Source organism: Artemia franciscana, chromosome 4 (assembly GCF_032884065.1).
Source record: "Artemia franciscana chromosome 4, ASM3288406v1, whole genome shotgun sequence".
In the NCBI taxonomy this organism is placed as follows: Eukaryota; Metazoa; Arthropoda; class Branchiopoda; order Anostraca; family Artemiidae; genus Artemia; species Artemia franciscana.
Genome location: NC_088866.1, coordinates 42,944,538 through 42,962,152, shown reverse-complemented (window position 1 = coordinate 42,962,152; position 17,615 = coordinate 42,944,538). Strand labels below are relative to the sequence as shown.

Below are 17,615 nucleotides of genomic sequence, written 5' to 3'. Positions count from 1 at the left end.
TGTGCTCTTGATCTTTCTAAGGCTTTCGACAGTGTTGTACATAGTCAGTCTCTTTACTCTCTTTATAGTCACGGTATTAACCTTTCAGTTATTTTTCTTCTAAAGTTTTGGTATAGTAATTCTTATCTTCAAATTAAAACTAATGGTGCCCTTTCATTTTCTAATGTTCTTGTTCGTCGGGGCGTACGGCAGGGTGGAGTGTTATCTCCTAGTATTTTCAAAATTTGTATCTCTGGTATTCTTGAGAATATTTCTTCTATGTGTTTTGTTGGTTTGAGTGATATTTCTTACCTTGCTTATGCTGATGACATTCTTCTAATTAGCCGGTCTAAACTCAGTCTATCGCAGATGGTTCATAAAGTTTCTTCTTCTTTTACTAAAATCGGTCTTTCGCTTAATGTTGATAAATGTGAGTATCTTTCTTTCAATGTTCCCTCTTCTCCTAGGCCTCTAATTTTTCAAAATTTTTCTATCCCTCATGTAGATTCGATCCGGTGGTTGGGTATTACACTTACAAAAAATCTTAAAACTCTTCGGGAGCGTGCTGTCTGGGATGCTAGAGTGAAATTCCAGATTGGTTACTCTAAAATTGTAGCCAATCGAGGGAAATACAATCGTACTGCCCTTGGTAAGCTTTACTCTACTTTTTCCAATCATTCTGTTCTTTACCTTTCTGGGCTTTACCCTATATTTAAGAAAAAAGACATTAGCGATATTCGATCCTCTTATTTCCGTTTCTGTAAATTTCTTCTCTATCTTCCTCTGTGGTATAGGAATCGAAAGATAATCAAAAAGTTCCATCTTCCGAATATTACTGAGAAGCTGACTGATCTACACAAAAAGCTCTCAGAAACGGCGTATCGGCGTTTGTCGCCTCACCACGGTCTGATCCGTTTGTATGATTAATGTCTTTTGTTGACTCTCGTTTTCTTTGTATCACATTTTTTTTTATTTGTTTTCCGTTTTTCTTCAAGTCTTTACTCCACTATTTATCTTTTTGATGTAAGTGGGTTACAAATAAATATTATTATTATTATTATTATACATCTTCACATTCATTCAGCTAGGATGAAAATGACTATATTGCTTGATGCCTTTTTTCATGCTCTTTCCAAATTCAATGAGTGCTTCTGGGACAAATTACGTTTTGAGTCTTTAAGGGAACCGGAAAAGATAGCTTATCACCTTGTCTATAATTTTAGACTAAGATAGAAAGTTAAGCAATTGGACATGAAAATTAGTTTTCAAACAGGGCCTTAAGTAAGTTTATAATGTTTCAGAGCTTTGTTGGGAATAAAGAAAAACAAACAGAACAAAAAAAGAAAACGAAGTTGCATTAGTGCTACCAATGCAAAAATGTGATTTTCCTTGTTTTCAAGGTGGTGGCTGTTAGTTTTCCACTTAAGGTTTTCAATACTAGTGGTGTACTTTGTTTTCCTGTGACATCTTTTCAAGGGTTTCAGGCTCTTTTAAAACCTCTAAAAACTTGTTTATTGCTTGATTTAGTCAACAGAAATTCCACAAAGTGAACACACAATCTTATAACACTTCCACATATGTCAAAGGAACTACAAATGACCAACAAGAGCTAAGAGCTCATATGGCACTTGTGACGAGGCCAGAAGAGCTAAGAGCCAAGAGCTCATATGGTATGAGCTCTAATAAAATTATAAGAATCAATAGATTGATTTAAAAGGAAAATCAGAGGCTTAATGCCGGTTGGGATTCAAAATAAGAGCTATGAGCCACGATGTCCTTCTAAATATTAAAATTCATTAAGATCCGATCACCCACTCGTAAGTTGCAAATACCTCAATTTTTCTAGTTTTTCCTCACCCTTTAGCCCCCCAGATGGTTGAATCTGGGAAAACGACTTTATCAAGTCAATTTGTGCAGCTCCCTGATACGCCTACCAATTTTCATCGTCCTAGCACGTCCAGAAGCACTAAACTCGCCAAAGCCCTGAACCCATCCTTCCAACTCCCCCAAAGAGAGCGAATCCAGTACGGTTACGTCAATCATGTATCTACGACATTTGCTTATTTTATCCACCAAGCTTCATCCAGATTCCTCCACTCTAAGCGTTTTCCAAGATTTCTGATTTCCCCCTCCAACTCCCCCCAATGTCAACAGATCTGATCAAGATTTGAAACAAGAGCTCTGAGACATGAATCCCTTCTAAATATCAAATTTTATTAAAATCCAGTCACCCGTTCTTGAGTCAAAAATTAATTTTTCCAAATTAACACCCCCCAGCTCATCCAAAGAGAACGGATCCGTTCCAATTATGTCAATCACGAATCTAGAGCTTGTGCTTATTCTTCCCATCAAGTTTCATCCCGATCTCTCCACTCTAAGCGTTTTCCAAGATTTCTGTTTCCCTGCTCCAACCCCCTATGTTCCCAGATCCAACTAGAGTCGAAAATGGAGCATCTGAGACACAATATCCTTCTATATATCAAGTTTCATTAAGATCCGATCACCTATTCGTAAGATAAAAATTCCCCAATTTTCAGGTTATCCAAGAATTCCGGTTTCCCCCCCAACTCCCCCCAATGTCACAGGATCTGGTCAGAATTTAAAACAAGAGCTTTAAAGCACACGATCCTTCTAAATATCAGATTTCATTAAGATCTGATCACCGGTTCGTAAGTTACAAATACCTAATTTTTCCGAATTACCCCCCCCCCCCCCCAAAAAAAAAAAAAACTCCACCAAAGAGCGGATCCGGTCAGGTTATGTCAGTCACGTATCTTAGGCTTGTTTTTATTCTCCCCATCCAGTTTCATCCTGATCTCTCCGCTTTAAGTATTTTCTAAGACCCCCCCCCCAATGACGCTGGATCCGGTTGAGATTTAAAATAAGAGATCTGAGTTACGAGGTCCTTCTAAATATGCAGTTTCATGAAGATCCGATCACTCCTTCGCAAGTTGAAAATACGTCATTTTTTCGAATTTTTCATAGTTAACCCTCCCCCCAATTCCCCCAAATAGAGCAGATCCGTTTCAATTATGTCAATCACGTATCTAAGACTTCTGCTTATTTTTCCCACCAAGTTTCAACCCGAGCCCTCCACTCTAAGCGTTTTCTATAATTTTAGGTCCCCCAAAACTCCCCCCAATGTCACCAGATCCGGTCGGGATTTAAAATAAGAGCTTTGAGACACGATATCCTTCTAAATATCAAATTTCATTGAGATAAGATCACCCGTTCGTAAGCTAAAAATACCTCATTTTTTCTAATTTTTCAGAATTAACCCTCCCCGAACTACCCCAAAGAGAGCGAACCCGTTCCGGTTATGTCAATTACGTATCTAGGACTTGTGCTTATTTTTCCCACCAAGTTTCATTCTGATCCCTCCACTCTAAGTGTTTTCCAAGATTTTAAGTTCCCCCTCCAAACTCCCTCCAGTGTCACCTGATCGGGTCGGGATTTAAAATAAGAGCTCTGAGACACGATATCCTTCCAAACATCAAATTTCATTAAGATCTGATCAACCGATCGTAAGTTAAAATACTTCATTTTTTCTATATTTTCCAAATTAACTGGCCCAATTAAGATGGTCCACTAAATAATCCCCCCCCAGATGGTCAAATCGAGAAAAGGAGTTATAATTTATACTATTTATAATTTAATCTGGTCTGGTCCCTGATACGCCTGCCAAATTTCATCGTCCTAGCTTAACTGGAAGTGCCTAAAGTAGCAAAACCAAACCGACAGACCGACAGAATTTCCGATTGCTATATGTCACTTGGTTAATACCAAGTGCCATAAAAACAGAAAAAAAAGGTTTTGGAGGTTGCATTCAGAGTGTGAATAATGCAGATCATTGACAAACATATAAACAAGCATGCAACCAGAAGAGAAATATCTCTAGACAGATTTCTGAGCAGCATAAAGAGGTAATTGCCAAATCAGCTAAATCAAATCTTATAAGATTTTGCAATTATGCCTCAGATAATAAAAGCCTGGAAGACATTCAGTTAGCTGGTACAAAATCAATATAAAATTGATAACCCCTAGTAATAACAAATTCCCTTAGTGATCAATATGCCTATGTTTCCGCATCTATTGACAATGCTCCTCTCCCAGATTCTCCCAAATATGACACTTTAATAGTAATGTTGCATATTACTATCAGTACAATGGACTTTGAAACCCTCCTTAAATACCCAAATGCAAATAAATCAGTTGGACCAGATGGAATTTACCCCCAACTTCTAAAGAAAGAAAATGCTGAATTGTTTTTTTCCACTTAACCAGCTTTTCCAGAAATCTTTTGATTTAAAGTGTATACCTATAGAATAGAAGTTATCAAACATTACACCAATACACAAAGGTTGTAAGAGAGGTCAATCAATTAAGACCAACCAAACTTACTTGGTGACTTAATGACACCAAACTTATAGATAAGAGTTTTCTGTCTACATGATTTTGCTGGACTTTATACAAACCTTCAATAATATGTGCCACACGAGACTGCACATTAAGCTAGAAGCTACTGGTATTAATACAGAAACAATTGACTGGGTGATACTTTTCCTGCGTAATAGAAAACAAACAGTAAAGTATTGGGGAAAATGGGCAAACATTTCTCTCTAACGTTGAAGAAGTGGGAGTGCCTCAAGGTACCTGGGCCAAACTTTATTCAATATTTTCATTAATGATTCACCTTTTAACATCAAAATAAAATAAGCCTTTATTAAGACAATTCAAAAGTCTTAAGACTTGACTTACTTACTTAACGCTCTTACACAGCAGGGTCGCCAGTGCAGAGAACTGGTTGACAGCGCCGTCAGTCTTATCCAAGTAGCATTGTCCAGGGCTACAGATGGGGCCTCATTTGAGATGATGTTATCGCTGAGCGGGCGTTGGTTTATAACATCAGCCCATCTATTGCATGACCTTCCTTCAGGGTGTTTCCAGCCATTTTCTGAAGGATTGAAGTCCAAGATGATCTTTGCAGGGATACTTAGCGGGAGACAGAGTAGGTGGCCATACCACCTTAAAGAACAGGCTTCTACTTGGGCAGAGAGGTCCGCCAACTTGAAGGTCTTCAGGATCTTAGAATTGCGGATCTTGTCATCCCATTCAAAGCCTTTGATTCGACACAGGTGTCTAGTCTGAATGGCATTGACCTTTCTTAGATGTATCTGGGCTACCAGCAATGTATCAGATGAGTACAGCATGATGCTTGAGACTGTGGCGTTGTAAATTCGGGATTTGGTATGGTGACTAATTTGCGGTTGGTAGAACACTGCTCTCAGGAATCGTCCAAAACACAGAGCTTTCCCTGGCTGAGAATACGGCATCATGTGTGCCACCTGAGAATTTAATTAATCTGAGATATGTGAACTGCCTTACCACATCAACAACTTGGCCATTAATCTCAACAGTTGGGAGTGGTTGATGCGGTCTTTTATATGGGTATGATCTGTGTTTTCTTCCAGTTCATTTGCAGCCCAACTCTAGAGGCTGTGGAGGAGAGCGTCTCGAGAGCAGACTTAAATTGGTTGAGATTGTCACTAAGGACACCTACATCATCCATGAAGTCAACGTTAGACAGAGTTCTCCCAGCATAACTGATGCTAAAAGAATGGGTATGGTGCGTCTTGTTCAGAATGTGGTTGATGATGCAGTAAACAGCTCAGATGCTGCAGCGTATCCTTGCCATACTCTACTTTGTATGGGAAAGGAAGAAAACAATTCCCCGTTAACCAGGACGGCGCTTTCTGTGTTGCGGTTGAGTTATTTGAAGAGGCTGACTATCTTTGTGGGTAGGCCTGCAGCTTTCAGGATTAGCCAAAGGGGCTCCACTTTGTATGGGGAAGGAAGAAACAGGCTTCCCGTGAAACAGGACTGTGCTTTCTGTGTTGCTGTAGAGTTCTTTGAAGAGGCTGACTATCTTTGTGGGTAGGCCTGCAGCTTTCAGGGTTAGCCAAAGGGACGGTCTGTCAACAGTGTCAAAGGCAGAATGGAAAGTCAATGAAAGCTATGTATTGCTTTTTCTGCTCAGAATGGGAGCACGCTGGATGCAGATCATTGCACGCAGATTTATTCCTAGCGATTAAGCAACTTGACAGCAACTCACAATTGTTTAAGTACGAGTGTACAAGCTGCTTGAAAAGGAACGTATCAAAACTACTCCTGAGACTACGAGATTCCGTGGCAAACCAAGGTCCCACAATGGCACCAAGGTCAGATGGACAACTAAATCAAAGCAGGGCTCTGATCCAGGAGCCGGCCATCGATATGCTACTTCTTACCGAAAGAGAAAGGAAGCAACGCGATGAGACACGTTTCAACTTTGTTGTTGCAGGGCTGCCAGAAAATGATGGCTGTACGAACATCGAAAAGGTTGTTAGGCTTTGTGAAGACCACAACCTTGGAGCTCGCTTGACCAAAACCAAAATCTTGTTCGTATCGGTAAAGCTCCCCTTGGAGGAAAACCGAAACTACTACTGGTCAAACTAAAACGCAACAGCCCAGATAGCCTTAAAAAGCGCCAACAAATAGTTAAGAGAGCTCCAGGACTCAGGACATCTAGCAATGATGAAACACAAAAAAAAACATGCACATTAACCCTGATTTGGCATGCATGCAGATTCAGAAACGAGCGGAATTTAGAAGAAACAAAGACAAAAGAGCAGCAAAGTCTCCTGGTGGGAGCCATTGCTCCCAAACCGCGTAATGTGAATGTGAGACAATAGCCAAACAACCAAAACAGATAAACTAACTAATTTTTAACGCACACAGCATGGTTCGAAAACTCTCAATATGATGTAATCTGCATTTCTGAAACTTGGTTACAGGAAAAAATACTACCAACTAGATTTGGAATTCCAGAATATGAAGTTTTTAGGAAGGATAACTCGGCAAAACCATACGGAAGTGGTGTGGTTATACTTTCAAAGGAAAATTTACACATATGCGAGCACAGTAGTTTCTCTAATAACACAATAGACGCCATAGCCTGAGTTATGCCAACTTCTAACGACGGTTCTCGCCTGGCAATTGTAGCCTTGATCTGGTCAACAGCAACTTATAAGAAGCCGAGAGAGGGACTAACAGCGGATCGTGAATTTTCTGCCTACCTGGAGAAGATATGTATCAAATTTTAACTCCGTAGTGAAATGCGGAGACCTAAACATACCTGAAATGGATTGGAAAAATCATTCCTTCAGGATGAGAAGCCAGAACTCAAAAGATAAACTAATACACTATTTTGACCTCGCTAGCGAGTTGAACCTAGCGCAGTGTCCTCGAGCCTACGTGTCAAAGCAATAATTCGGAAGTTGTATTCAACACGCCCATGGTAGACCTGCTCGTTACAAAATCAGTCGTTAACCCCATTACAAGCGACCACGAACAAGCTGTCCACTGCCAAGTCCGTGCTGAACAACTCAAAGCTCGTACAAAGGATGATGGACCCGCTTTTAAATTAAACTTCCATAAAACAGACATAACAAAACTCAAAATAATACTAAAGCATAGCGATTGGGACAACCTTGTGTACAACCTACCAATTGGCGAAGCCTGGGAAGTTTTCTATGGCATACTTCATCGAGCCGTCACTCAAACCAAACCATTTAGGAACAACAAAGACATTGGCAAAAGGATATTCCTTCCCAAGTCCATAAAAAGCTCACCAGGGACCGGAAGAGGTCATATAGGGATTACAAAGCATCTGGAAGCATAAGTAGACTCACCAAGCTTCAAAAACTCAGCTCAAAATGTAGAAACAAAGATTGCAAACGGGAAGAATTCCAGAAAATAAGAACAAAAGCGATTTCTACAGCCTGAGCAAACGCAAGCTAGGTGAGCAACAGAAACTATCAACACTAATAGATCGAAGTGATGTAGTCTATAGCAATAGCCTAGATAAGGCAAATGCTCTTGCAGAATTTCCTTCTCAACGCCCCCCTCTTATAAGGCAAATGCTCTTGCAGAATTCTTCACCAGCACGTTCACTGTTGACAATGGCTATTTACCTCAACTCCAAGACTCACACCCAGGAAGCAAGCTCCACAGCATTGGCTTTACGCCAGGAAGTGTTCGAAGAGCAATGAACGACATGAAAGCGTCAAAAGCACTAAATCCTGATGGCATCCCATCTTTTATCCTGAAAGAACTGCGAGACGAGCTATGTGAACCTCTGCCAATACTTTTCTAAATCTCATTTGAGCAATGCAAGTTTCCTACTTCCTGGAAGCTATCTCATGTAACACCTATTTTCAAAGGAAAAGAGAAACGGAGTGACCAGGAGAATTATCGTCCGATCAGCCTTACTTCACCATTCCTGGAAATCATGGGAAGGGTCATAGTGGAAAAGTTAAACTTGCACCTTGAATTGAACAAACTCATCTCAGATCATCAGCATGGCTTCCATAAAAATTGTTCTACTGTTTCCCAACTAGTAGTGATACACGACTACATCCAGTCTGCCTTGGACCATGGGATTCCAATAGATATTATCCTAATCGATCTACTTAAGGCCTTCGACTAAATATCCTTGCGAAAACTCATCCACTACCTAGAATTCTATGGAATCAAGGGGCAGCTAAAAAAAATTGGCTCTCAGCATGCTTGACTGATAGAAAAATAGCAGTCAAGGTTGCAGACACATTATCCAAATGGACAGATGCAACCAGTGGCATCCCACAAGGTAGTGTTCTTGTCCAAGTCTTGTTCGTCATGTACATAGAGATATGCACAAATACCATTTTCCTAACCGACTTTGGCCTGTTTGCAGACGATACGAAGCTCTTGGGAGAAGCTATTGCATCATCACAAATCCAAAACGACTTGGACGCCCTCACAGAAAAGCTCGAAGAATGGCAACTTTCACCAAATGTGGCAAAATGCTCTGTCGTCCATCTTCTGCGCCAAAATCCGAAGTACTCATACAAAATGAAAGGTATCGACCGGACAAAATCTACCTGCGAAAAGGAGCTAGGTTTAATTCAGAGCTTAGACCTCAAAACAAAAAAGCATATCGGCCTGGTTGTGCATTAAATAAAAAAAATAAGTTTTTTAAATGAAAGTAAGGAGTGACATTAAAACTTAAAACGAACAGAAATTACTCCGTACATGAAAGGGGCTTTTCCTTCTCAACGCCCCCCTCTTTACGCTAAAGTTTGACTCTTTCTTTTAACTATACATTTAAAAACAGTAAAAAAAACTTTAGCGTAAAGAGCGGGGCATTGAGAAGGAATAGCCCCTTTTATATATGGAGTAATTTCTATTCGTTTTAAGTTTTAATGTCGCTCCTTACTTTCATTTAGAAAACTTTTTTTTTAATTTAATTTCTGAACGTTTTTGAATTAATGCATGTTTTGATTTTGGCTCTCCGCAGAGGAATAATTAAAACGAAATTTGTAGATTTATTTTTTTTTTTTTTTTTTGGCTAAATGGCTTTCTTATAATTTTGATCGAATGATTTTGAGAAAAAAAGAGCAGGGGAGGAAGCCTAGTTGCCCTCCGATTTTCGGTTAATTAAAAAGGCAACTAGAACTTTTAATTTTTTACGAATCTTTTTATAAGTAAAAGATATACGTAACTTATAAATTAGCTTACGTAAAGAACTTTTGTATTCTTATGTTTTTATTACATATATGAGGGGATTCGCCCCCTCGTCAGTACCTCGCTCTTTACACTAAAGCTTAAATTTTGTCCCAATTCACTGAGAATGACCCCTGAATCACAAAAGCCGCAGAATAAATAGTTGAAATTACTAAAAATACTTTAGCGTAAAGAGCGAGGTATTAGGAGGAGCTGAGCCCCTCATATGGGTAATAATTTCTGTTCGTTTTAAGTTTTAATGCTGCTGCTTATTTCCAGCTGAAAAAAAACTTTTTCATTGTTTTTTTTTTAAGTAATGCTAGTAAATCCTGCGCTCCCTTCATGGACATTTTCTTTCCCCATGACAAATTCCTCGATGGAAAGTTCCCTCAGTATATCCCCCTCTTCTCAACCCCTGCCTCCAACCAAAAAATCCTCCTGAAAACGCCTGTACACTTCCCAATAACCATTACTATAGGTAAGCACTGGTCAAAGTTTTGAACTTGTAACCCCTCCCACGGGGACTGTGGGGGAGTAAGTCGTCCCCAAAGACATAGTTATATGGTTTTTCGACTACGCTGAATAAAATGGCTATTTCAGAATTTAGATCTGCTGACTATGGGAAAATAATTTGCGTGGGAGGGGGCCTAGGTGCCCTCCAATTTTTTGGTCACTTAAAAAGGGCACTAGAACTTTTCATTTCCGTTAGAATGAGCCCTCTCGCAACATTCTAGGATAACTGGGTCGATACAATCACCCCGGAAAAAAAACACGCATCCGTGATCTGCCTTCTGGCAAAAAATATAAAATTCCACATTTTTGTAGATAGGAGGTTGAAACTTCTACAGTAGGGTTCTCTGATACACTGAATCTGATGGTGTGATTTTCGTTAAGATTCTATGACTTTTAGGGGGTGTTTCCCACTATTTTCTAAAATCACGCAAATTTTCTCAGGCTCATAACTTTCGATGGTTAAAACTAAACTTGATGAAACTTATATATTTAAAATCAGCATCAAAATGCGATTCTTTTGATGTAGCTATTGGTGCCAAAATTCCATTTTTTAGACTTTTGGTTACTATTGAGCCGGGTCGCCCCTTACTACAGTTTGTTACCACGAACTGTTTGATAAAGCATCAAATACTCTTTGGCTACTCACTCAGTCCCTACGATACCTTGACATTCACTCAAAGATCTCAGCATACACAAGCTATATCAGGCCACAGCTTGAATACGCCACTGTCATGTGGTGCCCATATCTCAAAAAGGATATTGACAGAACAGGAGTCCAGATACGCTTTGTAAAAGGACTTCAAGGATTCAGAAACCTTCCGTATGACGAAGCTCTCAGAAGGCTCACTCTCCATAAACTTGAGACAAGAAGAACAATCTCAGACTTAAAACCCTCTTCAAGATAGTTCACGAGAATTTTGGGGACATAAAAGACAAGCTTGTTCAAATAACTACCCAAAGCAACACAAGATCGCACAGTCTGCAATTAGAGCCTATGAAGATGAAGATTGCAAGATCTAATTCTTACATCATTCATTCATACCCCAGGTCATCAGGATCTGGAACAAACTGCCATTCCCAGTCCAAAAGATGAAATCACTAGAAGCCTTTTCCAATAGCCTAAATATTAACATACCATATTTCAAGACTTTCAACATAGGACAACTTTAAATGGCAATCATGCCGCAGTCAATCCGCTCTTCACCCTGCCATAACATTTTCCTCTTAATAAGATGTCAGTTATATGGAAATTTTGTTTTGAAAGGCGTGAGGAATAAATTATTATTATAACAGTAGAGTAATACTGCGTTAGTTGCAGTAGTCTCTCTTGCTAACCCTTGCGCTTAAACACTGGCACACGGATTCCTTTCTTCCAGTCTGATGGTATAACTTCAGTACAGAAGATTATGCTGAACATCATCTGCAGCTAGAGTATCATTGCAGGGCTACCTGTTGTGAGTAGCTCAGAAGTGATGCAACAAGTCCCAGCTGCTTTATTGTTCTTAAGTTTCTCAATGGCTGATCTGATTTCTTCAGGGGAAAATCCATTGCCATTAGGGACAGCAGTAGCTTCTGCAAAAGCAACAACAAGCTCTGGGTCAATGCAATTGGGTGGATCTGAGTTGAGCAGTATATCAAAGTGTTTCTTCCATAGACCAAGATATTGGGACTGATTGTCTATGGTTTCTCCATTTGCTGCTTTCAGGCTTGTGGATGCCATGGTGTGTTGGCCAGTCAGCTCATGAGAGATCTTGAATGTTGCAGCTATGACTTTCTTTTGGGCAGCTTGCTCAAGCTCGGAGGTTTGGGCTCCAATGAAGTCTTTCTTGTCCTTGTGAGGCAAAGAGTTGTGCTGTTTGTTCAGTGGTCTGTAGAGTGTCATATCTCCTCATAGTCTCACTTGCTGTCTCTGCTCAATCACTTCAAACGTCTGGTTGCTAATCCACTTTTTTTTTTTGCTGCTTCAAGCCCATAACTTCTGCAGCTGGAGAGAGAACATTGACTTTGAAAGTGTTCCACACTTACTCACTTTCTGAACACTGCTAAAGGGCCTCAAAGCAATTATAGACCTCAACCCTATACCACTTATGAACTGAGGGATCTTGCTTCAGTCAAGAGGTGTGTATCTTCTTGGAGGAAGAGGAGTTACTCTTGTTGACCCTCAGCTGGAGTTTGATCCTTGCAGATACAAGACAATGGTTGGTATTGCTGAGCTCAACAACTCTGTATGAGTGGCTCTGTGTTTCTGGACCGACAAAAGCCAGCATCACTGTACAATGATGTAGTCAAACATCTTTTTGTCTTGCCATCATTGGTGTACCATGTATGCTTCACAATGTCTCTTCTCACAAACCAAGTATTTGTGACAGATAGGACGTGGGCGATGCAGCAATTGAGCAGGTGCTCACCATTATCATTCAGAGCATCAACTGTCATTTCTGTTTCTGTTATTCCTGTGATTGTCACTTTATGTCTTTTTAGTTCTTTTGCAAAAGAAGCTTAGAACCAGGGTTGTTCAGCGTCAGGACATTCGAGGTGGCAACATTAATGCCACCTTGGTTAGCAATGCTCAAAGGAGCATGTCCTTGAGCAGGCTTGGGTCCATTTTGAAAAGTAGGCGGGACATCCAAGGCCGTATTTCCAGTTCCATTTAAAACAATGCATTTCAGGAGGACTACTGCTAACCCAACCATCCCTAGGCACATTTATTTCTCTGGTGGCTAGTTGGATATCCACAGGCACGTGAAGTCAGCTCTGCATATGCCAAAAATGCATGAGAGCAGACTTTGGACCCTTCAGTAGTTTCAAAGCTCTTTAAAGGTTTAGTTTTGCCAAAGCAAGAGTCTGGTATCTGTATTGTCAACCAAATTAATAATCAGATGGAAAAACTCTAGAATCAATTCAGAGGTACACAATGAAATTCATTACAAGTTTCAATTACACCCCTTACACCTCTCAGCTTGAAAAACTGAATTTTTGAACACTGGCTTATCACCAATAGAGAGAGAATAAAATTATGAAATTCAAGCTGCTTAGCCATAAAAAACTTTTCCCAAGCATCTTTCAACCAGATATTTCTTCAATAACAAGAGGACATGACCAAAAAATTTTCAAGAAGCATGCCAACCCAAGGTTGTGTAGCAAAATCTTTTCTAATTGGGTGGTGAGTCTATGAGACTCATTAGAATAGGATACAGTATCTTCTGCCAGCATTGAGTCATTCAAATCATCAACTGACAAGAAATAGTACAAAAAGCCCTGGCAATTAGTTTGTGACTCATCTAATCAGTCAGTAGACTATCTTCATTTAGTTACAACTACAGGATCATCCCATTGATGATCCTGTAGGGGTTTTTGGTCATGTCCTCTTGTAATTGAAGAAATATCTGGTTGAAAGATGTTTGGGAAAAGTTTTTTATGGCTAAGCAGCTTGAATTTCATAATCGTATGAGCAAGTATGATTTAAGGTAAATAACATTTTACTATTAAGACTAGTGAAAATTATAATTATCTCTCTGAAATCATCTGCACATGATGATTTTTTTTTAAAATATATCTTTAAACTTTGAGTTACTATAGGCTTTTTTGAGCCTCTTTATTGGCTCAAAATGGAATCTACCCCAGAAGCAATGACTGAATTTGGAAAGAGCATAAAAAAAGCATCTAGTGATGCATTCACTTTCTTCCTGGCTAAATTATGTGACAAATTAAATATTTAACAGTGGCGAGGGGGATTGTGCTGTGTAATTACAGTGAAAATAACATTTAGAAAGATTTTGAATAAGGAATTTAAAGATAGGCCTGCTACTTATATTTCTTTAACAAGTTTCCTATAGAAGTGGTCAATCATTAGCCTAAAGTAGTACCTTCAAAAATTTAAGTTTAAAATTTTTACATAGGCTACTTAGAAATTTTTATATACCAAGTATATATATAGGCTGGTATAATTAGTGGAGTTTAAACTACTGACCCACAAATAAGGTGAATATGCCAACTGATGCCTTTTTATACTATTTCCAAATATTATAGTGGTTTGACTTAGACATCCAGTTTTAAACACTCTGTGAAACTTTGATAATGGTAACTTTTCTTTTATTTTCCATAGAAAAAGGTTAAAATAATGGTTAAAAACTTACTAGCTGATAATAATTCTATTTTGATGAAGCTGTACAATCCACATGCATTGATTAGTCATGATTGAAATGAACAAATGGTTCATAAATCTTTAAAGAATTGCTGTGCTTGCTTTAGCCTGTTGGCATTACTCTTGTATAGCCCATAAACTGAACCAACTTTGACAAAACCAAGAACCAGAAAACACAGGGAAGCCTATAGTTCAGGCTATATATTTGTATACTAGGGGGGTTGGGGCAAAGTATAGTAGAGCAGCATCCAAAATGTGTTTACTACAATTATTTGGTAAACATTTTGATGTTCACATTATTGACTTGCAAATAAAGTGAACATATCACTTGATGTCTCTTTATGTCCTTCAAATTCAAATTTAAGCCCTTTTTGAACCTTTGAGAATAACAAAAAAGAAATTCTAGTTCTTGGCTATGAAAAGGCTTAAAATAATTTCTCTATTTTTTTTATCTGCCATGTTCAATTAAAGCTCTTAATTGAACATTGAACATCTTGAGATCAATAACATCCTCTCCACATCACAACATGGATTCAGATCTGGTAGATCTGTGGACACTGACCTCATCTGAACATATAAATTAGTGACTACACTGCTTAATAAGGGTCTTCCTGTTGACATAATTCTTCTTGATCTGTCCAAAGCATTTGACAAGGTTGTCATGAAATCCTCATACTTAAACTGAAGGCTGCAGGTGTTAATGAAGGTGTTCTACAGTGGATTAAGGGCTTCCTCTCTGAAAGATCACAGATTGTCAGAATTCTTTATTCACAGGGAACTCCTCACTTCTCTTCTCCCAAAACTGTATTAAGTGGCATGCCCCAGGGCACTAATCTTGGACCAACACTTTTCAACTTCTATGTCAACAATCTACCCACCCTTCTTTCAAATCTTATTACCCTTTATGCTGATGACTCAAAACTAGCTGGAAAAGCAGCTATTCCCTCTGACCAGCAATCAATTCAAACAGATCTTGACAGTCTAATAAGATGGGCTAACATGTGGCTTCTTCCTTTTAATGTTGACAAATGCCATTTCATCCATTTTTGTAAACACAACAAGTATCATAAGTATTTTCTTCAAAACAAATTTCTTTCTGCTGTTTCTAATGAAAAAGATCTTGGGGTTATTGTTTATCACCAATTAAAAATCTAGCAGCCATGCTAAGTCTGTTTCATCTTCTGCAAATAAATCCCTTGGTATCATAAAAAAACATCTCCAGCCAACACCCAAGAGTTTTTAGGAAGTTATATAGGGTGCTTGTATGACCATATCTGGTGGTTGGAATGTCATTGATAGCCTCCTTAAAAAAAAAGAAGTTGCTTGAGGATGTCCAGTTTTGTGCCACTAAGATGGTTATTAGCATGAATAAATTTCCATATGAATAAAGACTACATTGTTTGAAGCTTTTGACACTGAAAGGGGTGATATAATTTAAACCAAAAATATCCTTTCTTGGTCTCTTTGCACAGCCTTTGAATTCTGGTACTACAGGACATTCAATGAAGCTCCCCATGCAGCATTCCACAAGTAGACATAGAAGTCATTTCTTTAGCCAAAGAGTCATCAGTCTGTGGAATCAACTGTCTGAGAAAACAGTTTCTGCAACTTTAACCAACACATCAAATCCCACCTTGGTAAGGAATGGCCTTGCCAAGAGTTCCTTTACAATTGGGGAGGTGTAGAGTCCTCCACAAGAGTTTAGGTCAACAACCACAACCTAAACCAAACAAATTTTTATCATCACTGGAGCACCACAAGGATGGAAAATCCTTATATTTCTCCAAGCTCTGATTTAAGGTAATGTTTCTTCTGTTGGCTTTGATATTTTTCAACATATAGGTGAAAAAGGAGTTTTTAAGAGGCCAAACAGAATTTGAGAAAACATGGCAGATTTGTTTCAAATTTACCTTATTTTAACTTACTATTCAGTTATCAGTAATTTTTCTCTGATTTTAGTTCTGAAAATTTAATTCTTGTTATTTGAGTAGAATTTGAAGCCATACAATTGGTTTTTTTTTCTAAATTTAAGTATGTATTTACAAATCTTTGAAACCTCATGAATTGCAATTGAGCAAAGTTGTGAAGCTGAAGACACTTTTCTTGAACTTCAATTAAGCAGAAGATTTGTTTTGGTAGATTTTACTTCCATAGCACAGGATTTTCAAAGGTCAGTGCCCTTTAGAGGCAGAAAGAGTGGAGGTCATTACTTAAAGATACCTTCCCAGAATATACTTTAGTCTGTAGACCCATCACTACCAAAAGTATCTGAACTAGAATTGTACCAAAGTGACCTTGGGTATGAGTTTATTCAATGTTAGCAGACTTTTAGCTATTTTAGATTAAGGCCAAAAGCATTCTTCTTACTGCCTGGCCACTGGTAAACCATAGTATTCTCTATCAATATTTTCTTTTGGTCTATATATGTTATTAAGTGTTATTACATGTGTCATTATATATTATTACCATGTCTGCCAGGTCAGTTGACAATTTAAAGATTGATGATGACTTAGATTGGACCAGGAAGTCATGGAAGATTCAATGAAATGAACCAGTATCATCCAGCTGGGCATAATAGCCCTCAAATGCACCAGGAAAGCAATACATTTAGTAACACTTGACAATTGAACCAAATTGCCCTGTATGTATGTAAATAGATATGATTGTGAAGTTTCACACGAATTATTGATTCTACATTACCTGGCGATATCTACAGGTTCTTCAACCTTAGTCACTAGAAGATACAATGTAAGGTAAATACCGTAGGTTTGGTGCAATAAATAGAATACCTTACTTGTGACTTACTCTTTGCTTTTCCATTTTCATTACAGCCTATAGGCTGTTGACTCTTGTCATCAATGATAGGAGGATCACAAATATATTGCCCCAAATTCAAGTTATTGCAATCTACATAGTTTTTACTTTGATTAAAGTCCCCAAGGACTAATGAAACCATAGGGAATAGGCACAAACATTCGTTGAACCACATTATAGGTTTTTGAATATTTTGCTAGATGCAATAACGGGTTTGCAAAATGACGGAAATATTCCCTTACGTCCAAACACATAAAAAAAATATATCTTTTCAGGATAGGGTACATTTCGGTATTAAGAGTGGCACTTAGAGACAAGGGAATGACCCTCCTAATTTTGAAAAATATATGCATATTGATTCTTGAAATCTTATAAGAAATAAAAAGTGAAATAATGTCCCCCCAAGATTTTTAGGAATGCGTTTTTCGTGTCTTCATTAAAAATTTTGAACCCCTTCCTTTCTTCCAAGCTCTTATGAATTTGGACCCTTTTAACTTTTTATAATTTTCAACCTTTTTTTATCATTGATTTTGATGTAATCCAGCCTGTTTTGTAAGGAATAAACAATGTATTTTCATTTAGC

The 17,615-nt window shown here is 38.4% G+C and overlaps 1 protein-coding gene across 1 annotated transcript in view; it reads right to left on the bottom strand.

Moving 5' to 3' along the window:
• The window catches only part of LOC136026458 (TM2 domain-containing protein CG10795-like), a 30,526-nt gene extending 13,302 nt beyond the window's left edge, over positions 1-17,224 (bottom strand). Inside the window, exon 1 of the mRNA XM_065703056.1 lies at positions 17,024-17,224. Within this exon, the coding sequence (XP_065559128.1) occupies positions 17,024-17,207 (184 nt within the window). The 5' untranslated portion in view covers positions 17,208-17,224. The remainder of the gene's footprint in view (positions 1-17,023) is intronic.
• Positions 17,225-17,615: the final 391 nt, after the last annotated feature.